General features: G+C 39.0%; 1 protein-coding gene across 12 annotated transcripts in view; it reads left to right on the top strand.

The window, feature by feature from the left end:
- The window catches only part of DOCK10 (dedicator of cytokinesis 10), a 206564-nt gene that overhangs the window by 34826 nt on the left and 146683 nt on the right, over positions 1-25055 (top strand). For 9 of the 12 annotated variants that reach the window (XM_044241715.1, XM_044241716.1, XM_044241708.1 and 6 more), the window contains exon 2: positions 18449-18568. In XM_044241715.1, the coding sequence (XP_044097650.1) occupies positions 18449-18568 (120 nt within the window). Of the gene's footprint in view, positions 1-3501; positions 3794-18448; positions 18569-25055 lie in introns of those variants that run through there. The other 3 variants (XM_044241711.1, XM_044241709.1, XM_044241712.1) reach the window with 3 other exon arrangements.

Here is a 25055-nt window from a genome sequence, read left to right as displayed (position 1 = left end):
TCTAACTTCTGTTTTTTCTTACCCTTTGTCCTAGGTAGGTTTGTTTGTTTGTTTGTTTTAAATTTCTAACACATTTATGAACTTAAGCAGGAAAGGAAATTATTGGGATGGTATGGAGTATTACAGAATGCTGGAGAAACAAACTTGGTCTGAAATCAAGGAAGGCACAGCCCAGTGCAGGTCCCCAGTGGAGCCATCCCATGCAACAGCACACTCTATGCTACAGGATTTCCTCCTCCTTTGCAGTCACCCCAAGTTATGCCTATCTGACATCCCCATATGTGGCCTGGCAATGTCTTGTTCTGCCAGAATTTAAGAGAGCTTCAGTCAACAGCTAAGCAAGGGGACAGATGAGTCATTCTCACTTTGCAGAAGTCAAGGAGTGGGAGGGACTCAAGGATAAAGAACTGTGGTGCCTAAAGAGGAATAGAGGAGAGACTAAATGCAAATTTTAGAAAGAGAGGAAGTCACACAAGAATTGCTCAATATTACTAAATGTTTCATTACAAGACAAATTCCTGTCTCCTAAACTCACAAGTTGGGGATTTAGGCTACCATGGATAATAAGGTCCATGGATGGACTTCAGAGATTTGAGACCTCCAACTATGCACGCACATTTTCTGAATACTAACATCTTTCTGGGAGTGAGTCTGCAGATTTTATTGGATTCTCAAATGGGTCCATAATCTAAAAATGGTTGCAAAACACTATTTTCAGCTCTTAAAATAGAAGCATAATCTTACCCCAGGAAATCAGGTGACCAGAGGCAGACTCTGATAATGTCTTAAAAGAAACAAGTTAAATCTGAAAATTCTGCATGTGTCTGCTCATCTAACAGATGCTAAAGAATTGCTTAGAGGGTAAAATCTTTTTGGAGCTGAAGACATATATTGCTAAATATTCAGTGACCACAGAACAAAAGGGCTAGTGCTGTGTGGAATCCTTGTTTGCCCAAGGTAATTTTAAAATGATGATACAATTTACTTCCCCACTTCTTATTTTTATAGTATCTTGTTATTTTTCTCATAGTTCTTGAAAGACGCTTCATCCACACTTTGACAAGGAACAATCACTATCTCTTTCTCCATCTTACACAAATCACTGCCTGACAAGATAGAGATAGATGATGAGGTGCCTCAAGTCTGGGGTGTACGGAGGTGCTTCAACTAAGTCTGGTTATTACTGGGGCAGAGGGAATGGCCCGTGCTAGTAAACAACAACTGTGATGCAGGGGGAGGCTTATTAAATAAGCAGATGACATCTACTTGGGCCATTGTGGTTTGGATGAGCTGGTTAAGTGAGAGTTTTCCTGAAGATCATCACCTTCAGTACAGAATCGAGAACTGTGTTCGCAAAAGTGACTTCTCAGAAAGGCCTTCCTGAGAAGGCCTTTTCTTTTTCTTTTCTTTTCTCAGGAAAAATGTCTTATTCTATTTTCTCTATGGCCAAAAATTTTTTATAAAAAATAAATAAAGTGTTGGGGGAGAAGGCCACAGTTTTAAACTGATGGTCAAAGGAGGCTTTCTGAGGAATAGACACTTGCTGGAAGACCTGAAGGAAGTTAAGGGAAAGCCACAGGATATCACTTCTGGGTTGCTCATTGCATCATTCAAGGCAGCCACTGTGCACCTGCACCATTAAATGTGTTGAGCAAATGAACGAGAAGACGGGACTCTGGAACAAAAGTCTCCACAAAAACCACACTCTATTTGCTCATAGTCCCACGTTGCTCTAATACTCCTTCTTTCTGGCTTTAGCTTAATACTTCTTCCAGCTAGGGCATGAGCAAAATGTGTGAGCTAGTTAACAGCCTGGTTATTTTTCTTTCTTAAAGGTCAAAATTTCCAGCGTATTGAGAAGTCTTTGCAAAGAAATTGCTCTCCTGGTTAAGTGTCTTGTCTGTATCCACAATGTACCCATACTGTGTTTTATACAGGGGTGTCTTTGACAAATATCTTAAGAACTGACCCTCCCTAATATAAAAACAGGCATAATTACTCTCTTCATAGTACTCCTTCTTTAGGACTCTCATCCTAGGAAGTTGGCAGGGCTTTCTTCTATCTTGGGGGTCATAGAGATCAGTCCTCAGGGGAAATACTCCTTCAATCATCTTTGTGACCCACATAGTGCTTCGTGGACAAGCAGAGTTTCCTTTAGCATCCTCATCAAACTTGTGGGCAGCGCTATTGACTAGGTCCATCCTCCAGGTGAAGAAACAAAATCTTCAGCTGAACAGCCATCTCACACAGTCTTTTTTGAATCAATCTTTCAAATGTTTCATCTTATCAGTGAATTGCTAGTCCTGTGGTCTTCAAATATTTCTTACCTCATACACTTAGTAGAAAAAGCTTGACCACGCTCCCATAGTCTATGTTTATTTATACAAATTAATAGAGTTCTTATCAATAACTAATATTTCAAAACACAATATACATAGGGGACTAGGTTCACAGTTAAGCATAATAAATTTAAATCCCTCATTCATTTTTTAATAAAGATTTTATTTATTTATTTGAAAGAGAGAGAGAGACAGCGAGAGGGCATGAAAGGTGTAGGGGGGTGGCAGAGGAGTGGGAGAAGAGGGGGAAGGAGGGGAGACTCCCCTCCAAGCAGGGAGCCTGACACGGGGCTCCATCACCAGACCCTGAAATCATCACCTGAGCTGAAGGCAGGCGCTTAACTGACTGAGCCACCTAGGCACTCCAGTCCCTCATGTTTTCTTTTGTTAAACTTAATAGTTGTATACTGAGAAACTTCTGAATGCAAAGCACTGTTCTCATCACAGAAGACATGGTACATGAAACTGACAAAATCTCCACTCTTGTGGAGCATAGAGTCAAGTGCAGGACGACAAACCATGAGTAATATAAGTAAGTAAAATGTCTTGTAGTGTCACGTGCTAGAAAGTGTCATAGAGAAGAATAAAACAGGAAGGAGAATTCAGGTAGGTTTGAAATGAGAGTTGTAGTTCTAAATAGCCCCCCAGAAAAAGTGAGTACAAATTAAAGATTAACTATTTGACTATTTGTAACCATTTGGCATAGGGAATCAAGGTGTCCATGTCAATATTTATTATATTAAATAGCAGTAGATTACAATTTATTTAGATAACCAATATGAATAGAATTCTCATTTCTCCTTGTGCCCTAAGTGACCATCTTGGAAGACCACTAACTGAATCTACACTCGTATGAGCAATTGCTTGAAACAGACTCCTCAGATCCCAGGTATATTATGACAGCTTCTCTTTGGGATCCATTCAGGATGGTGAAGTCTGGCAGCTGTTTCAGTGGCAGACATGGAACCCTATAGTAAATCAGCTCTTTAATTCAGTCTGGACTTGGTTCCATGGGTGATTTTACATCCCATGATTTATTTACCTATGAGCTAAATAAATGTCCAGATAAACGTCTTAATGTCCAAAGCCATTTTGTGTTTTTGTCGTACACTAAAGCAGGTGACTAGGGAGAAGACGCACACAGAAGTATATCAGAACAGCTAGTAGTGACAGGAAGCGGTAACTTGTTGGTTTTCTTTTCCTTTCTGTTGAGTTATGGTAATATAGCATGAGCATTTCCCTTTTCACCAGAGAAGGAGGATTTGTTCAGCCTGGTGAAGCTTCAGAAGGAAGGTGTTTTACGAAATTTGTATTTTTTAAATATTTTGCGACTTAAATAACAGGAAACAATGAGCTTCAGAGGAAAGGTTTTTAAACGGGAGGCCAGTGAATTTCGGAAGAAAAGAAGAACAGTGAGGAGAATAAATCAAGAAGAAATCCACAGATTAGGCTCTGTAGGTATCTAAATGTCAATGTTTGTTTCTAATCTTTTCTTCAATACTTAAAAAACAGAGAAAGATTAGCCGTGGGTGGTGTTCTAACATAGGTGCTAGGCAAGGTCCTAGATGGAACAGAAGATTCTATTTGGCTCATAAACATCCTCTTTTATTTACATCATTCTTTTTGAATTACTTAATCTTTATTTTAAAATGTATTGAGAGAGAATTTAAAAAGTTAAACTATTACTAGAATATTACTAGACTATTTTCATTTTTAAAGAAAGCTTATAATCTCCTCAATTATGACCTCAATTGATGACTTGTCAGTAACTGTAGGTGTTTTTTTTTTCTTAAATTATTGCTCTATTTTGATCATGTATCACTCATCTGTTTTAAAATTCTTCAAAAGAATGATCTAAATTATGAAAGTGTACATAAATATTTGATTAAATGAGCCATGTAAGAAAGTGAAAAATAGTAAGTTTTAAAGGTTAAAAAGATTTGGTTTCTTTATGGTTAAAAATGTTTCTGCCTTATTATTGTTGCAAACAAAATGAGTGCTCTGGAAATGTGTACTTATTCTAGGATTCTAGACATCTATGTATAGGAACTACCGTGGCTGAATATCAGGGCCTCTTGCTGGGGTACATCAGTGACTCGCACGTAACGTGGAAGGTCCATGTTATATGGTAAATGGCTGTGACAACATCATGAGGCTGCTCTTCTTACAGGAACGTTCATTTTACGGAGCGTTTCAGGGTTTGCTTGCTTTCTTCAGGGCGGAGGTTCTCAGCCTCAGCACTATTGCCATTTTGGATCCAAGCTATCCTGGGCCAGGCTGTCCTGGCCATTGTGAGATGTTTATCAACATCCCTGGCCTCTGTGCACTACATGCAAACACTCACTCCCGGTTGTGACAATCAAAAATGTCTTCAAATGTTGTCAAATGGCCCCTGGAATAGGGAGGGTGATTGCCCTGGTTGAGAACCCCTGCTCTAGGGATAAAGAATCTTTTGTTCATATAAACAACCTAATAGAGCAGCTTTTTAAAAATTACATATATAATAATGATTATTTATGGTCATTTATTGAATATGAATAATCTAATTAATGAATAGTCACTCAGCCCCTGATAGACCAAAGTCAGATACAAGAATATTCTGTCTTGAGTAATAGTGATTCTGTTTACACGGACAATGTATTTGGTGGTAATTTAACGTGAAAAGAATTTATCAGAGGTCTGGCTCACAGGACTGGTGGCGTGTTGTTGTTGGTCGGTTTCTGTCTCAGTATCTCAGTGGTGTATGTCTCCTATTGGGAAACAGCCAAATGAGCCCTTCAGCCTTGTTCCCATATCACTGCACCCAGCATTTCATAAATGGAATACACAGAGTCCTAAAACCAACCTCTTGGTCTGGATGTGTCTACTGTGGATCCCTACTTGTGTCTTGTCTACTGGCTTGCAAGCCTCTCATCCACTATTTACTACGAGCCTGTTAAAAAGGATAAGTGCTTGAATGCTTGGTTGGTTTGGGATGATTAACCTTTAGAACAGTCAAAAAATATATAATTTCCCAGTTGCCTTTAGAAGTTCTGTGGGTGACGTTACTGTGAGATTGACTTCTAGAGACCACTAAGAGAGACAACAGGCAGGAGAAAATCTGCCTATCTCAAAGGGACCACACACACAGCCTGGCAAGAGGACAGTCCCCAATGTCTCACCATATAATGAAGCTAATCATTCTAGGACTTATCTTAATTGAATTTGAAGGTATTGCTACTGAGCTCTATGGGAAATGCAGCCAGTAAAGAGCGAGTTTTCCCACAGCATTCAGTAGCTATGCATTCACATTTAATTAAGATCATTCATACTGTGATTAGCTTTCTTCTGTGGAAGGCACTGGGGACTTTCCGCCACTGCGGCCTGCCTTGTTCTTCCAGAGATAGGCGTATCTTCTTTCCCAGGTGCTCTCTTCTGTAGAGCAGGGGATTGCTCAATCCATCCGAAGTATTATACAGAGATGTGGCTTTTATTTTTGGAAAACAGAATCCAAAGAAGTGAAACACATCATTAAAATGCTGGGGGGGTCATTCTATCTGTGTCTCACCTTCCCTCTGTACGCCCTTGGGCCGATTACTGAAAGCACTCTGAACCTTAGCTTACTCTTCCATAAAAATGTTCACAGCAATACCAGCTTGTCTTAAGATGGTTCATTGGAATTCAGTTTGAGCATGGTCACCATGAAGATGATTAGTGGGGGGTAACAAATGTTATGTTGTGTTAGTAAAACCAAGTAGAGTATTTCCATTTCCAAGGGCAAGGGAGGAGGGATGTAATTGTAGTGACATTGCCATCTCAGTGATGGTGACTGAAGCCACTGGACTGTAGAGGTGACACCTTCCTCCTGGGAGCCTTGCAAAGAGCTGGAGTGACAGAGTCACTCAGGAGACAAAATTCTGAACTGCCTCATGATGGCACTCAGGGGGTCCCAGATGGCTCTATGTGTTAATGAGGTTGCGTTAGAAATGACTAGTGTTTTTTTACCCACACCTTATCCAAAGTACCCAAAGCCAGACTGTACTTTCCACAGCACTATTATCTAAGCTTTCTAAAAACGAAGCTAATATCCCTAGGCAAGCTTCAGAGATGACTTGAGAGGAGATCAGGAAGAAGCAATTCAAATAACAAAATACCCAACACATGAGGACAAGGCTTAAGGTTATGTCAGGGAATATAAAATACTTTTTTTTGAATTTTGGGGTATACTCATAGTGCAGTGAAAGGAGAGAAGATGATTGTGGTAGGTAATTATGATGGATTATCTGTTTTTGTTGTGATCATGTGCATTTTGAATTTGACAAACCAGTTATTGTTCTAAGGTAAATTTAGAAATGCTTTCATTGCACAGTAATCTGGAATGCTTAACTAGAACACAGTGATTTCCTAAAAGGCATACAGCCCAAACTTGATACTCTCGTAACACACAGATCCACCATTTTGTTTATTTCGTTTCCTTCAGATGCTGTTTGAAGCTGTTTATTTAATTCTGTTGGAATTTTTTAAAAATTTATTTATTTGACAGACAGATCACAAGTAGGCAGTGAGGCAGGCAGTGAGAGAGAGAGAGAGAGGAGAGGAAGCAGGCTCCCTGCTGAGCAGAGAGCCCGATGCGGGACTTGATCCCAGGACCATTGATCCCAGGATCATGACCTGAGCTGAAGGCAGAGGCTTTAATCCACGGAGCACCCAGGCGCCCCTCTGTTGGAATTTTTAATTGTTTTGAATTTTATCAATCCAATTTTTAAGGGTACTATCTAGAAAGCCCTTGATATATTTTAATCCACCTGTTCACAGTTGATGCTGTAAGAGAGAGCAACTGCATCATAAGAGAAATTCAAGGAAAATGAAACTTACTTGTTAGATCTTCAAGTAGAACTACTTCTCTTAATTTGTGGAGTGTTTATGGTACTCTATGGTTGTTTTTTTTTTAAACTGCTTGTCTATTTTTATTTTTCTTTAACCAATCATTCGGTATGATCTCTAGTGCATAGGAAGTCAGTAAAAAAAAAAAAAAAAAACAGTTTCCTCCCTAAGTTGCATGTCCTAATTTGGAAAGATTAAATACACGGTCAAGTTGAATTATTATATCAGTTATCTGTACAATCAGGAAAAAGATGCAAAATACACCTAAATAAATGTAAGTTGTTATTTTTAAGTTGTTACTGGCTTGTGGATCATTAATCTGCAGGATTTGAAAGTATTTGGAAAACTTTGTATACATGTGAAAATTCTTGCTCCGGTCTTTCATAATAGCCTTTTAGCCCTTCAGTAGAAAAGTGAAAACTATAGAAAGAAAATCTAATAACATCTTTAACATACCTCTCACACACATCATTTTATAAAATATGTTGTGCTATTGTCTTTTAAGTCCATTTTTAATCTATTCTTACACGTTTGTGAACAGCCTTTCTCCCTAGTTATCTATGCTACCTTCTTACTGTTGCCCCTCATTTATATAGACATTCACAATTACCTATTTGGGCTATTTCATAATGAGCCAGTTAGCTGAAAGGAAGCACAGGCAAGGGTCTCAGTATTATGGGTGCAGATAGCAATGAAACAGGACCAGATTCCAGGTTCAAACAATGGAAAGCAGTGCTGAGAGTTATAAATAGATGATTGGAGAAAGCAAAAAAAAAACTGAAGTAATGGGGGGGGTGGAATCTGAATTCAATCTGACCATGTAAATAGAGAAGTGTAAATTGAAACTTGATCTGACCCAAGAACCTAGGAAGGGGACTCTGAGGGTAGCAAGAAGGAGCAGCCAGCTCCTGTGCCAGGTAGATGCAGAGACGACGCTTTTAAATGGACCCAGGAGAGGTGCTTGCGACTTAAGCAAAAGTGAGCTTACTCTCCTCAAGACCAACTGCCAAGAGAAGGAGAGGCATTAAGCCAGGAGGAAAGCAAGTTGGAGGAGAACTGCCAATGTGGCAGAGTCAACTCCATGATGATGCCCTTTATTACATCTGAGCAGGAGGTGGACCGATTGTCAGGGAGGGCCATGCACAACAAATGGGAAGTAATGTCATTATCCTGATAGCTCTTCTTCTTTCCCAGATGGTGGTAATGGCACAAATCTTCATGAACCTAGAGATTCCCCAATTAGTGGCAATTTCTGTTGTGGTTTTTGACACATTCATTAGCTAGCATTCAATGTATATTTCCTTAACATGCCTTTTATTTCCTTTTCTTCATCCTCCTTACCCACTTACGAATACTATTTGGTCCTCTTTCGACCACTGCCTTCCATGAGGTGCCCAGGGACCTCACACCAGCCTCCAGATGTCTTTCATTGCAAAAACTCTCAAAGGGAACAGAATTAGTACTCAAAACGATGGCTGTGTTTCAGCAGCTTCCCTGCAGTGTCAGGGCATGTGGGGGGGAAGTTTTCTGTCTTCTATTCCTGCAACGCCATGACCTTGACTGGTGGAGTGGGGAGGACCATAGGTCTTTCACACCGAGCTGGGTTGAGATATCAGTTCCTGAGGAAGTCCCCGGAATCCACATTTCTGGATCTTTAAAATAAAGCAATAATCATCTCTTCTAGGTTTCATAAGGATACTCAGTGAGAGAAAGTGTTAACTACTTATCATGGTCCTGGGTGAGTCTGATAATTAAAAGGATCCTGCTTAGGTGATGGTCCAGGGCATGTGATCCTAGCAAGGTACATTCAGTACTTTCCACCAGCATCCTGAATCTTGAGCAGAAAGAGGCCAGAGTCCCACACAACTGTCCATTAGTTGCACCCTGAGACTCAGCAAGACTGGCTCTACTAGGGGTGGGGAGAGAAGTCTGCGGAGGCAAATAAACTGCTAGTATAAAAAGAAAGCAGGGCGGATGTTGCCTGGGCAAAAAAAAAAAAAACAAAACCAGATGCCCTGAATACACATTCAATCTCAAGTAACCAAAAGTAAGAAGGAACTAACTATCATTATGGAGAGATTTACTGAACATATAGGACACATGCTGTTGACAGAACTACTTACATTTTTATGTGTGGCATGTATGTGTTTATGTGTGTATATATATATATACATATATATGTATATATATATATATATTTGCACACACACACATACACACACACACTCCTCACACTCATCCTGAAAGTTCATTGGTGTGATGGTTAACATATTAAAATAGTGTTAGAGGTTAAGCCAGTGGTAGCTTTCATCACAGATTTCATATAAATTAATCTAAATTTCCCAGCAGTTGGCTCTAAGACATTACTTTATCTGCTATCAGGCAGACTTGTAATTGGGTTGTGATGTATTTTTAATGATATTTATTATCTTTCAAGTGTTTCTAGAAAACTGAATTAGACATATAATTAAATTCGATTCAGATCTTCTTGGACATTTTCTACTTCTTTATAAGCACCAGTGTTAGATGCAGAAGCAACCACTCTGATTTTCTTAATCATCATTTGCTACACAAAAATGTGAGAATTTTGTTGTGCTGCTAAAAGGTATATATCGTCAAATTTCCTTATTAAAGAAAATAAGACTGAAAAGGTCAGTTTGAAAGTACACCTTACATCAGACATTCTAAAAAGCTCATTGGTGTGCTTAGTTATCCCAATGACATTAAGGGTTAACAAAATGGAATGTTCCAATTTTTCTAACTGTAATGTTTGTGTTGAATGTGATGACTTTATCTATCTTTATATTTGTAAAGGGCTTTATAATTTACCAACTTTAACCTGCTTCATTTCACTGAAATGGACTAAGACATTTTAAGTGTTACTACTGGTTGATTTCTTCTGCGATCTCTGTCCGTTTTTGTTACCAAGGGAACCATTTCCAAATTCAGCTTAATCTGAGCCTGCCCAGCTGTACAATTCGTAACTTTGATTTAGCTAGTGTTTTTCCATTCTCATGAAACTGTGTACTTCAAGACAGAGAGAAGGTTGAAAGGTCAGTATGAGATGGCTTATTCCTTACTTAATCATTTCCTTTTTGGTAAGGAAAGCTAGTCTTATTTTCTGAAGCTCAAACATTTGAGAGGTTGTCCAGTAAAACTCCCTTTGATGAAAGGCTGAATTAATCTGTCACACGACCACTGGCTGACAGCCGTGGACATGGATACAGCTGTGTGGGCTCTCTCCAATTTTCTCATTTATTTTAAACACAGATCGTGTGGAAGTTGGTTCCGTTCCAATTGCAGTAAGGCCAAAGGGTCCTGGATTGAGTTAAGGTCTCAAGAATCCATGTGTCATTTGTATTTTTATTTCCTCTAAGAAATTCAACCAGTTATCTTGATAATGCTTAAATTAGTTAACAGCTGTGTTGTTTCAGATTTGTTTTAGAGATCTTGAGATTGGAATTCTTTTTAGAGTTTCTCTAAAAACCCTGTGGATCTTCATTGTTAGCTTTTTGCTTGTCTGTATGCCAAGATGTGAAGAGGATGTTTAAATAATTGGAATGTCATGCCTTGATAGAGTCTACTGTATTGGTCTTGAAGTAAATATCAACTTTTATTTGTTTGTTCTCCTGGATCATTAGTCAAAATGAATGGTTTTGTAAACTAAGAAGGCACTCAGATGTAAATTAATTCTGTCATGAATATTCAAATTAGAATAAATGTACCGATATCTGGAAAGGACAAGGCTGATTGAGGAAGACTGAGAAAGTCTCAACTAGCATAACAGAGGGTATGCATGTTACGGACAGGATATAAAAGTTCTCAAAGGCAGGGCGGACAATCTTTTTTTATAATAGTGTTCCCTGAAAAGATCAGATTTTTTGAAAAGGAGGACCAAAAGAATAGTACTAGTTCAGATCAACAAACTAGAGTGACCCTTACCCCAATGGTCAATAACCAAGACTTAGCTCCGTAATTATACTTAAAATTTAAAATACAAATATATGGCCTTCCAAAATGAAGAATTTACTGTTGCAGTGGTTCTCCATTCTTCATCCCATCCAACCACTTTCCCTGATTAGTCCTTAGCGATCCTATTTACTCAGAGTGCCAACAAGCTTGACCTACATGAATGTAGCTTAGAGCTACAGAAAGAAATTCTGTACCTACAACCTGATTGTACTGTAGGTATTTATATTCGAAAAGCCAGTGAGTTTAATACTAAACTCATTTTAATTCAATAATGTTTTAATCCAGAAGTATAAATAACTGAAAATATTTTCTAGGCTATCTCTCAAGGAAAGTAAAAGGTAAAATTTCAAAGTTACCTTCATGTGTTGATATATGTGATTTAGGTAGATTTCCTTTTTTTTTTTTTTTTAAGATTTTATTTATTTATTTGACAGAGATCACAAGAAGGCAGAGAGGCAGGCAGTGAGAGAGAGGAGGAAACAGGCTCCCTGCCAAGCAGAGAGCCCGATGTGGAACTCGATACCAGGACCCTGGGATCATGACCTGAGCTGAAGGCAGAAGCTTTAACCCACTGAGCCACCCAGGCACCCCCCCTTTCTTTTTCCTTTGAGGGGTAGAGCAGCCAGACTTCAAGAGAGTCACAGAAGACACATTGCCCTTTTTTTAAAAAAAAAATGTCAGTGTTTTCCTTATGTTACTACTTCTTTTGCTTCCACAGAATCACTAGAAATTAAGGGCTTTTTTTTAAAAAGGAAATTTAGATAATAAATATAGAAACATGTACCACAGTTTCTGGTACATGAAGACAAATTTAGTGTAATGAGTTTAACTGGTTGGTTGGTTTGACTTGGTTTTTTTATATGCTTTTGACTAAAACGTGTGGGGTAATTTTCAGTCCTTTTCAGTAAAGACAGTTCTCTATATTTGTCTGGCATTTAGCGGTTCACTTACTCCCCTCCCTCATACTTCATCTCCCTGATCCTTGTAATAACACTGCCGCAAACAGGAAGTTGCCCTTTGACTCATTTAAATCAAAATCACTCAAGCACAACTTAAATACCTTGTCCCAGTTACATAGCTTGTAGGTAAAACACTGTGACCCTCCAACTAGAGATTCTGACTTCTATTCTTTTGCCACAATGACCAATACACAGAGATGTTTAAGTAACTTAGCAGATGTCGGAGGTTCCCTACAGAGCTCAAAATACTTTAGTTAATACATTGCTAATTGTTCTTCTCTTTTTTGCTGACATTCGATTCTAGGACCACATACATAATCTGTAATTATTTTCCCCAGTCTTCTTTCCCCAGTGTTTTATATATCTTTTTTAATTACTTGAAGCTGTTCCTGGTTGAAATTCCCTGTGAAGTCCCCACTGTGATTTTTTTACTGTTCCTCTCTAGTGGATCTTCCAAGGGTAAACAGTTTTAAAATCAAATAATTCCCCAGTGTTTCCATGGAGGCATGATAGTTTTGAAAGACCTAGTTCATTTTTTCACCACAATGAAAGCAATACATGTTTGTTACAGAAAAATTTGGAAAATTTGAGAAGGCAAAAGAGTAAAATCCTCAATGTCATCTCCCATCCAAATACAAATAACTAATAGCATTTAGATCTATATCTCTAATCTTTCTTTAAATTGTTTAGATATTGTGCAGATTAAGTTTAAATTCCAGTGTACAATATTTATTCCCACTTTTATTTAATAATAGTACATAAGCAATTTTGCTTCTTATTACCAGCTTCCCAAAAGTCCAGTTTTAATGTCCATGTACTGTTTCTTAGAATGGATATACCATAATTTCCTAATCATTCCTTAGCCTCAGTGATTTATTATTTCCCATTTTTAGCTGGTCTTGTCCTTCAGACCTCACTACCTCTTAGAGACTGAAGTGTTTTGGATTCAGTCTTTCAAATCACAATATATGTGCATCTTGAATCATTGTTTCTCCTTTTGTAGACATGCTTGTATTCTTGGACATCTTGCTCATGGACTGCAGCCTTCTCACATTTTCCCCTCAAAAGCCAAACATATTCAAAACGTCATTACTACCTTTACTAAAGAATTGAAGAGTTACAAGGAGGAAACAAAGGAAGTTACTACATAATCATCCATTAGTGTGTTTTAATCCACATCCTATTTCCAATGTCCTTTCCAAAGCCCATTACAATAGTAAGCCTCTGTCCACTACACACAAGTCTGAAAAATATCAATCACTGGTTTTAAAATTTTTTTATTTAAATTCAGTTTAGTCAATATACAATATATTATTAGTTCTGGGTAGAATTTAGTGGTTCATCAGTTACATGAACACCCAGTCCTCATTATATCAAGCACCCTCCTTAATGCCCAGTTACCCCTTCCCCTCACCAACCTCCCCTCCAGCAATTCTTAGCAATTCTCATAGTTGAGAGTCTCTTATGGTTTGCCTCCCTGTCTGTTTTTATCTTATTTTTCCTTCCCTTCCCCTATGATCCTCTGTTTTGTTTCTTAAATTCTGCATATGAATGAAATCATATGGTATTTGTCTTTCTCTGACTGACTTATTCTGATTAGCATAATACCCTCTAGTTCCATAAATGTCATTGCAAATAGCAAGATTTTTTTTGATGAGTGAGTAATATTCCATTGTATATATACACCACATCTTTATCCATTCATCTATCTGTGGACATCTGGGCCCTTTCCATAGTTTGGCTGTTGTGGATATTGCTGCTGTGAACATTGGGGTGCATGTGCCCCTTTAGATCACTATGGTTGTATCCTTTGGATAAATACCTAATAGTGAAAGTGCTGAGTCATTGAGTAATTCTGTTTTTAACTTTTTGAGGAACCATTGCTTTTGAGCAACAGCTCTAGTGTCTTCACTTTGGGGATATGACCTCCACTATCCTGCCTGCCTTCCTTATTCCTCTTGGATTAAGGTCGATATTTTTTCTCCATCTTGTTCCAAAGATAATATTGCAAAGACATACACTTATATGTCTTGGCTTGTATGTGTAGTTATTTCTTTAAAATACAGTCTCAAGGGTTTGAAGTGGCGGGGGAGTGGGAGGTTGGGGTACCAGGTGGTGGGTATTATAGAGGGCACGGCTTGCATGGAGCACTGGGTGTGGTGAAAAAATAATGAATACTGTTTTTCTGAAAATAAATAAATTGGAAAAAAAATAAAACTCTAAAAAAAAAATACAGTCTCAAAAAAGGAATTCCTGGGTCAAAAGATGTAAACTTTTTTACTCAAATATTTATTGAATGCCTCCTCTTTGCTCTTTATACACATTAAATTTATTAAGGGCTTTAAATTCATGACTAAGGGAAATTTAAAGTCACAGACTTTACTTAACACTTATGGAATTAGTACTATGGGTTTGGTGCTAGACTAAAAGTATAACCTATATTACCTCATTTAATACTATATCATAGCTCCTTCTAAGATGTCCATTTTACAGATTAGAAACTAAGGCACAGAGATTCTAATTAACATGTCCAACATCCCATTGCCCATAAGCAGCAATTCCAGAGCTAAAACACCAAGGGTTCTGGTTCCAGAGTAAATGTTACACTCTATTCATCTCAGCATAAAACACTTATAATCACACTCCACTTTTTACTTTGGACTCCCCTAAAATAAGGCTGGGTGGTCTAGTTTATTTCTTAGTTAAATTGTACTTCTATTCTAGGTTGATAATTTAGTTATTTTACTTGTCATTGTTAGACACTTTCAAATGCGGAGATCTTCAGTCATCATTTCTTCACCCATTTGATTTTGAATTATAATTATGAAATTAATTCAGATCCTTACAACAGTATACTATGTCCTTGAAATTTGCGTCTTTAGCTAAGGCACAATCTGCTCCTTCAAACCAAATTAAACGACTCTTGACAGCCTGGGTTATTACTAAGATGGCAGGTTTATCAACTCTAGGAGTTAGATATTGTGCTGACATTCCACGAGAAGTTGTAGAATAAGAAGAAGGAAGGAAAGCCTTTGTTTTTGTGACAGGAGACCATTCTTCTGCTGAGAAGTTGAATTGGAGGAGAGCTGAGGATTTGAGAGAGTAGATCAAACAAATCCCTCAATATTTATGAGAAGAACAGGGCCCGTTACCACTGCAGCGCAACACAGCTCCGCTGCAGGATAACAGGTATTGGTGGGTGCCTTTTCCCATGCCTGGAGCGATTTTAGAACAGCTAATGAAATTCATTAGTCATCTGAGAGAGAGCAAGAGTAAAAAGCACTATAAAAATCCAATCCAATTCAGGGTAATCTTGGCACACGCCTTAGCCCAGTTGGTGTATTTCCAAAAGAAAGAAGCACATTAAATTCAGGAGGGACAATCCAACTGTTCTAAAGCTATAAATCAATGCTACTTAGCTCTCATTTTTGCTCAACATCTCTGCAAGGAGCCATAGTGAGAAATTAACTGATTCCACCATGCTCATATACATGGGTCTCTTTGACCGAAACACTGAGCAGACAACTCTCTTGCTCCAGAGAGAACTACTCATCACATGACCTGAACGCTCACCATCACAGATGCATAATGCCTTCGTACCAAGCATGGCCAAATCCCAGGCCCTAGGTGCTACAGAGTATATCATTGTTATTTTCATTTTATTTTTTAAATTTTATTTTCAGTGTTCCAAAATTCATTGTTTATGCACCACACCATTTTTAAACCTCATATCCACAAAATTATGAAACATTGGATGTTTTGAGTACTGCACCTTGACTAACACATTTCCTGGAAAGATAGAACTTTACTAATCTGTCCCTCAGAAGTCACAAAATTAATGCATTATTTGAAGCAGCTCTGCTAGGTTTTGCAGCCCTATGTCAAAATAACCTAAGCGCAACATTTAAACAGGAAAAGCTTAATAAATGTCATTCGCTGATTGGCTGATATGTCCTAGCCTTATATGATGTAATGAAAATATACCTTCCAGCAGAAGTTTTTAGGCTATGCCTTTTATTAGATGCATCAAGGAGAGGTGGGGATTTAATTTCTCTACGGTTTTATTAACACCCTGTGACTTGCGAGCTCTGATTTTCCCATTGTACTAATTGAGGTGGGGCTAATTCTAGGTAGAGTGTGGGCCCCTTGAAACATCTTCTCTGAAGGTCTTCTTGACTCCAGCTTGATATTAATGGTCACATTGCAACTAAGGGAGATAAAATTAAAAGGAAAGTGAGAACAGGATGGTAAAAGGCCCCTGAAAACATATTCTGTCATTTGCTTTTAAACCATAAGTTGCAACACATACTAATAACAAGTGATACTCTCACAGTCCTGTTCATGTCGAAATGAGGACAGCGAGAAGAAAGTCTTGGTAGTTACATTATGGGCTATTGGTATGTGAGTACTGAAGGGAAACAACATCTGCGAACTGGAGAACCAGTGGGGGAAAGGGACATAACCAACGAAATCTATGGTTCATTTGCTACATTTCATGCACAAACACAATTTTAAAAGAAGAAGGGGAAAAATAGAGGTTCCTAAACAAGCCACATATTTCAGACTTGAAGGTCTGAGGGAGCAGCATGTGACATTACAGGGTAAGAGATCTTAGAGGCAGAGCATTGAGGTCCGTAGCTGAGCTCCACTGAATCACCACTACTTGAAGACATTCAAAGCCAACTAAAAATAAACTAAAATAAAGCCAAATCTAACATCTGGAGCCTGCATTTGCCTCATGAGCCATGAGTCTGTGGTCCTTGAGATCAACCTTGGCCTGGGAAAACAGGGAATCAGAACTTAAAATAAATCTACATAGAAGAATCAAGTCAAAAGGCAGGGATTCTAGGACTTTTTTTTTAATTACCTGATTCATGCCATAGTGTCTCTGTGTCTTATACTACGAAACAGTGAACATTTCACACAGCTCTTTCCCTAAAGAGGTTGTGTGGGACAAATAAACATCTTTCCTCCAAAAATTACATGGAGTCCTGTGTTTTTTGTTTGCTAAGTCTGGCAGTCTTAACTCGACAGGCCACTCCAGAGAGAATATTCACCATACATCATCTTTAGTTTACTCAAGCATTGTAAAATGGGTTTGTTCTGTTTTGTTTTAATGCTGAAAGTACATGGAAGTTCTTGTTAGTGGTCCACGATGTCACATCTTGTTTTTGATTTTGTTTATATTTAGAAAAAACATCGACTGCTACTTAGAGGAGCCAGTTAGCAATTATTAAAATGTTCGTGGAAGTTTCTAGGGCCTCACCAGCAGAGATCTTCCAAAGAAGGTCTTAGAAATCAAAACTAAACCTCTAAACTGTTGATGGCATTGGCGTGCTAGAGGAAAAAAAAAAGTTTTTTCCATTTATGAGATTCCTCCTTAGCCTCCAAAGTTCATGGTGACCACTCCAGCTCCTTACAGCCCCCAAATAATCTCAAAGACCATCCCTTGTCACTTAAGTGGTACAAATATTTCATCAAAGGGCAAGGGAATTCAAGACTGTGTCCTTGATTTTCTGTTTTGCAATGTTTTATTCTGTATTGGGGGACCCATTTTTCTCACGTTTGGAGTAAACACATCAGCCTTGTAATGCTACCATCACACCTTTTTCCCCTCTGGCATTTGTCATTTGGTGCTATAGGCCATTTCTTTGAGGGAAGTGCCTCTCATCTTGGCTTCCAGATTTTAAGGCGATGTGATCATCTGGCTAATTTTTCAGACTCTTCTCCATTTCTACCACAATGCATCCATAATAGTTGCATTGTTCAACCCTGTTAGAGAATTACCCACCTTCTCTCTGTTGTGGCAAAGAAGTAGAGAGCCAAGCAATTAATCCTGACACAGGATCCATGCTTCAGGGACAACGAAGACAGCCCGTGATACTTTGCTTGCTAATAGGAAGCCAACATTTTAAAATAGATCCAAGTAAACCTCACAAGGAAGGATCTAATTCAGCAAAACTGTTGATGTTCGTAATACTATAGCAAGCAAGCAGAGGACTTCTCTTCAAACTGACAAAGATAAAGTTCACATAATTCAGCGGGTGTGTTTGGCTGAATAGCAGGAGCTTCGGGAGCTCAGTGAGAACAGCTTGAATTACTGAGTCAAGTATTTCAGGATCTTTTCATATTATTTCAGATCTGGAAATAATAGTTATGTGGCTTTGCCCCAAATGCCTGGAGTCTCTGTGACTCTACTGGAAGGACTGCATCATGTCAAAACCTTGGTAGCTAAAAAGCAAAATTCAACCACGCGTTGAGAAGAAGCAAAATTATGTGTGTCAGTGGTTAATGTCATATTTTCTTTTTCCACAGCAGGAAAAGCCCAGGCTCCTTGAGCCTTTGGATTATGAAACAGTCATTGAAGAACTTGAAAAGACCTATCGGAATGATCCCCTTCAAGATCTTCTGTTCTTCCCCAGTGATGACTTTTCAGTAAGTGTTATTTTTCCAACCATTTAAGTTTGGGATGGCCCCAGAGATGATAAAAGATCCTCTCCAGTCGGGTCACTGTCTTCCCTTATAGTTTCAGGTTGGGCAGTACTCTTTCCTATGGCTACCCTACATCATAGTCACTGTAGTGGGAAGCCACATCCGCCAATAGAGAATGCCTGAGGTCTTGGCATAGCTGAAAGTTCCACAGTGGCCTTTGGGGCAGGAGATGCACAGGGTACTGCTGGTTCCAGATGGTACTCGTGTCCATCCCAAAGTCTGGGTACCTAGCCTCCCAGAGCATTTTTTCTCTCACCCATTTCTAACTGAAAGCTTCCGAGTGAGTGAAACCAGCCAAAGGCAGAGGAAGGAATCTCTTGGCACAGACCATGCAATTCTTAAAAATCACCCTTAATCTTGGCTGTCCTTTGGTAAGGAACTGGTAAGGCTTGCGGGCAAAGAAAGAGAGGCCAACACATCTTCATGGAAAGATTTGTGATCTGAAGATGGTGCTCTCTGGCATGTGGAATGCTCCTGAAGATCATAGAGAGAATGAATAAAAGGGCAGTTCATTGTGGAATTGGAAACAAATACAGTAAATTTATGGCTGATGAGCACTCACATGTCTCCAGCATTCCATTTGTGGTCATCTCAAACATTTTTACATTGTTAAAAAATATCTGGGTAAATGGAGATCTCAATGAGCGGATGGTGACCTTTCATGTCTTTTCCTAAAAGAATGGTGTTCAGATATCACAAATAAATATCTTAAAGCCAATGAAAAGGTAGCTCCAGGGTAACCCTGGGAAGTAACCACTGTCCATGGGAACCTCTGCTGAGTTTCTGGGGCCTCAAGCTCATGCTTCTTCAAACAGCCTCCCACTCCCATTCTTTCCTCTTACTTTTGGGGCAGATCTGGCTTCTGGTTTCTAAGGTTAATTATTTTCACCTTCTTCCATGGATTATTAAAAAAAAAAGTAGATGGAAGTTCACCATTTTCTGTTCCAAGTATAGAGAATGATGGAAGAAAGGAGATAGATTTATAGGAAGGAAAAAAGGAACTCTCCCAATTTGTTTTTCAGATTTTTACACGGGTCCTACTTTACTGGTTGACACACATTAAGAGAGACTGATCTCATGCAGAAATGTCATTTCCGTGGTTTAGACCACCAGGGCTTGAACTGCAAGTACAAAGTTGAGCCACATTTTATTATTATTATTATTATTTTTACTTCCACACCCTCACTTTCTTTCATACTGAAGACAAAACTTTATGAACAGACTCTTTCTGTCAGACAATACAAAAATCCTTGAAACTTGGAGACATTTTCTTCTAGCTCTGTCATCCAGATATATGACAAAAGCTTCTCCACATTCCCCCAGTTTCAGAAGAGAGTGGATGGGATGTAACAATTGCACTGAATTTAATTCTGGCATCTTTTCACAATCATTTAAGTTAAAAATTATCTGATTACTCTAGGACCTTTGTCTTCCTTAATGGTGTGAACAAAGCATATAATAGCATACATACTTCTTTGTTTTCCAGAAGTGAATATTCCAGTAAATACACTGAATTCTTTCCTCCTCCGGTCCTCTGCTCAACACCCTCTGTGGCCAGCCCCCTTGCCTTCAAAATGAAGGGAAATCATGTTAGGATTTCTCAAGGGTCTTTCCAGAATCTACTCCTTGTACATCTCAAGGTCATAGTCTTCCTCCCTTGCTCAAACCCTAATGCTGTCATCACAGGCACCTTCATTGTCAATGAGTAAAATACTAGCATAATCCTCAATATAACATTCTCTCATCTCTCAGACTATTTTCTCCATTTATTCATTCACCAAATTTGTAACATATGATACTGAATGTTAGACATTAGTCTCAGACTGGGGAAGGAAGGAGCAGTGATTAGACAGAAATTGCCTGGTTTTAATGGAGCTTACCTTTCAGTCATATGAATCAGGCAAAAATAAGTAAACAAGTTAATTAACCAGATAATTGAGATGAAGACCATTCTAGGAAGAAAATCAAACAGGACCAGGTCATAGAAAAGATGTGACATGTGAACTGAGTTTGGAATTTCCAAGGAAGACCAACCATGCTAAAACCTGAGGAAAGATGGCATGTCTTGGGCTGAAGGAAGCCTCTGCAAAGGCTCTGGATGGCTCTGGACAGAGAGAGTGGGTAGAGAGGAGACAAGGTCTGGCAAAGGCAAGATGAGGCACTTGCATCTTATTCCAAATGCAAGTGACAAGTCACTGGACTGTTTCAAGAAGGACAAAAACTAACTTGGTGTGTGTTATTGAAAGCTCATCTGGCTTCTGCTTGGAGAATATAAGACAGGGTGTGGAGGAAGCTAGGAGACCAGCTGTGGGAGAGTAGTTCTCAATGAACAGGTGCTCAAGAGATATTGGATGCCACCTCGTCCTTATTATCAGAAAATATCATATCATACAGATGTGTGTAGCAAACATCTGAAAACAAATGAAGTTTTCAATATTATTACCACATGAAGTTGTCAGTTTCTGAACAAAATTTGGATAGATTGTTTTCCCTCATTTCTCCTCTACAGTTGTTAAGCCATGGCCCATGGGTGGCCTGCTGCCTATTTTTGTCTGTCCCATGAATCAAGTATGGTTTTATGTTGTTGTTGTTGTTGTTTTTACACTACCTTATTATATTTTCTACACAGAACTGGGTAAATCATTGAAGGCAAAAAAATATTTTGTAAGCCATGAAAATGATTTGAAATCAGGTTTGGTTATCTATAAATAAAGTTTTATTTGAACACAGTGATGCCCATTCTTCTACCTATTGTCAGTGGCTGCTTTCATGACACCCCACAGGACTGTAGCAGAGATAGAGGGCCTCACAAGATTTACGATCTGACCCTTTAAGGAAAGAGTTGGAGCAGCTCTGCCATCACGAATGAACCTGGGTTCATTTGTGGGGAGTTTCATCTCCCTCTGTATGGAGTAAAGAACCTTCCTTAAAGGTCCTCTGCCACTGTCTGCTAATCCACAGCCCATGTCTCCTGTCAAGAGTGATGTTTGCCGGGCGCCTGGGTGGCTCAGTGGGTTAAGCCACTGCCTTCGGCTCAGGTCATGATCTCAGGGTCCTGGGATAGAGTCCCGCATCGGGCTCTCTGCTCAGCAGGGAGCCTGCTTCCCTCTCTCTCTCTGCCTGCCTCTCCATCTACTTGTAATTTCTCTCTGTCAAATAAATAAATAAAATCTTTAAAAAAAAAAAAAAAAAAAGAGTGATGTTTGCCAACAGAAAGCTCCCTGTTGAGTATCATTTCCCAGGCTTGTTTTTGAGCAATGGGTAAGGATTACCTGGGATGTGTGTGGACAATCTCTGCTCACCCAGTGGGAAGTGGTAATAGAGTGATCACCCCCATCCCTGGGGCATCACAGAATGGAAGGAGGGGAGAAGCTCCAAACTTCCCACCCTCCCTCCAAAAGCCCCAAGCCTGGTTGTGCCCTACAGGTAAGAGAATCCAGCTCACTTCCATGTTTGCATAATGTTTGCCAAGCACCCCTACTTGAGGCAGACCTGATTCATTACTGACTTTCTTTAATCAATATTTATTTTGAAAAAAAAAAAAAAATATTTATTTTGCACCCACGAAGCACTGAATATAGAACTGCACTTCCCAGATAAGTGAGGCAGGCAAGAAAAGCAAAAGCCCTGTATTTAAGGAAAGTGTGCCCTAATATGGATGAAAGTAACAGTTGATTAAGAATCCTGGCTTCTTATGGTTGAGACATACCAAGAAACAGGGGCTTCCACTGTTATTTAATATACCTTACAGGAAATTATTTTCTACCAAGGCAGGATTCGGGTAGTGTTTCTCCCTACTCACCCTGCTGACCCAAATCACCACATCCTTTTTTGTCTAGATCCCCAAAAGTAGCTTTTAACCAGTCTTCCTGCCCTCTTCCCTTGCCCTCATTTAAAGGAAGTTTTTAGAAATACAAATCAGGCAATGAATGCCACAGCTCTAGTTAAAAATTTCCAATCGTTTCCCGTTGCGTTTGGTGTCAAACCAACATGTCGCCGTTGTCCCCATCACCTGGTTCTGCATGACCTCAGAGCCTTTATCTCCCCACCCTGTTTCCCTTGGTCACTGCATGGATACCTAGCGTTCTCTATGATTCCCTGAACTTGCCAAACTCATCCCCTGTGTCAGGGCCAGTCTGTTCTCTTGCACGACGAATTCCTGTTTTTCATTCATAATTCAATTCAAATGCTGCCCGTCCAAGGAAGCATCCATGACTCCAACCATGTAGTGTCCCTTTATGACACCACATTTTTCTTTTCTTTCTAGCCCTGCCAAACCTAAAGGACCTCAGTTTGCTTTTTCTCTCTTCTATCACTCGTTCCTTACCATGAGGATGTACCCTCGAGCAGGACGGAGATGTGTTCTGTTTTGATCACTGGGAGAGCCCCCCCCCCAGTAGCTAGAGTGGCACTTGGCACAAAGCATGTGGAAAATTGACGTTTATTTCATGAATTATCTTTCAAAAACGTGTGGATTGTTATTTTAGAATATACCTTTAATTCTTTGAGTACTTTTAGGAACCAAAAATTCCAAAGTGGAATTTTAGTATAAAGAGAGTGAAGTAATTGGTTTTGTTTGATGAGGAGGAAAGTGATCATTAATGTGATATTTTCCTCCTTGACACAACCCAACATATCATCTTAGGAAAACAGCACTAAGATCCGCTGATCACTAAGATCAGCTCCAGAAGCTCATTCAGCTGGTACAGTGCCTGCCACATAGCCACTATCAACAGAGGCTGATTTCCTTTCTGCACCCCATAATGTACCTGCTTTCTGTTACTAGGCGTGGGAGAAATCAGTTTTTATCTGTATTTTAAGTACCCAACACAGTGTCAGGGTCGTGAGCTTTCGTGAAGATAATGGAACATTGAGTTAAAAATCGTCTTCTTCCTGGTAAAGGAACTGAAGTAAAAGCATATCCCATTGTCTTAGCACATTCAGTGCGTGGGTCCTGGGAGCAGGCATTGTGATCTCTGAGACATTTTGCATCATAGTGAATCACTAAGAATAAACAGTCTTAGGTGCATTTCTTAGCTCTTTCATTTAAAAAACATGAGCTACTTCATTTATTGTATTTGGGACTCTTGCTTTTCTTATCTTTCTTTCTGAAGCAGTTAGTAATAGAAACTTAGGACCAAAAAAATAAGAAACTCAGTCACCAAATTGTGGCTTCATAAAATAGGCAAGGAGACTAAGAAAGGAAGAACAAGAACTAAAGAATGGTTTCAAGGACACAGTGAATCATAGTGTTGAGTGATTCAGTTTGAGGAGAGACTGATTAAAAAAAAAAAAAAAAAATAGCAGACCCAAAAATGAGAAAGCCAGGAACAAGTTTCCTGTTGAATAACAGACACAGAAAGCCTGATGTGGAATCACCTCCGGACTTACAAAAGCTTAAATAAGAAAGTTCAGAGGTCTGCAAGCTACCACACTGTGGAGGGCCACTGTATTGCCTGCATTTCAAGACTGCCCATGCCAGGAAAACTGTTCTATTTCAACTCAGCACCATGGCTTACTTTCTGTGAGTTAAGCTGCATATATCAAGGGCAACAAAATGAACAAGAAACAGCGCTTACACTTGAAAGGTTATGCTTTTGACACCAGGAGGTGCCACTTTCGAAGTCAAAAGTCTGTGTTGTGCATGGGAAATGACCTGCCTGAAGAGTTACACGATATTCTCAAATCCCCTCTTCATCTCAGTAGTTCAGAATTAGTGTCTCTGGGTTACCAAGTGTATCCTGCAGTTTTCATTGGCTTATTATTATTACTGAGTGAATCATGAATTCTTGATGTACCAATGGCTTTTTCTTTCCATAGTATGTTTTTAGCTATAAAAAGCAACTGGTATATGGGGATTTCCAGACTCAACCACATGGGTCATTTTGTTGATAGGAAGCAGAAAGACCCCAACATCTTTTAAATTGAAAAGCAGAAAGGTCCTGAGTCATTAGTGTTTTTTTTTTTTTTTTCCTTCTTCTTGCTTTACTGAGACACAGCTCAACATTTTATAAAACTCTCAACCTCTTTTCAGTTTTTGGCTTCTGAGACTAAAAAGTAGGCTTTAAATGGCTCACAGTGTTGATGAAAGAACAATTGTAATTGCAATTTAAAAGGTAAGTGACAGTCTTTGTCAAACTAGGTTATTTCTAAGTTTTAATAATCCTCTCACTTATAAACTAATGAGGTTGAGATTTTCAAAGGCTCTTGTTCAAGGATATAGTGTATCTGTGAAGACAGAAATCAAACATGAGCACCTTGACTTGTAATTTATGTTTCTGTTTATGTAACAGAAACGTTACAGAAACATAACGTTTACGTTACAGAAACATTTACGTTACAGAAACGTTTAAGGTTCTGTCTACACAGCATGCTTATGGCCAGCAGCTCCTTAGAGAAATAAGATGCATTATTTGGGGAAATATTAACT

This window comes from Neovison vison, chromosome 3 (assembly GCF_020171115.1).
Source record: "Neovison vison isolate M4711 chromosome 3, ASM_NN_V1, whole genome shotgun sequence".
NCBI classification, from domain to species: domain Eukaryota; kingdom Metazoa; phylum Chordata; class Mammalia; order Carnivora; family Mustelidae; genus Neogale; species Neogale vison.
Note: the sequence above shows the minus strand (reverse complement) of the source record. Positions and strands in the feature narration are given on the sequence as shown.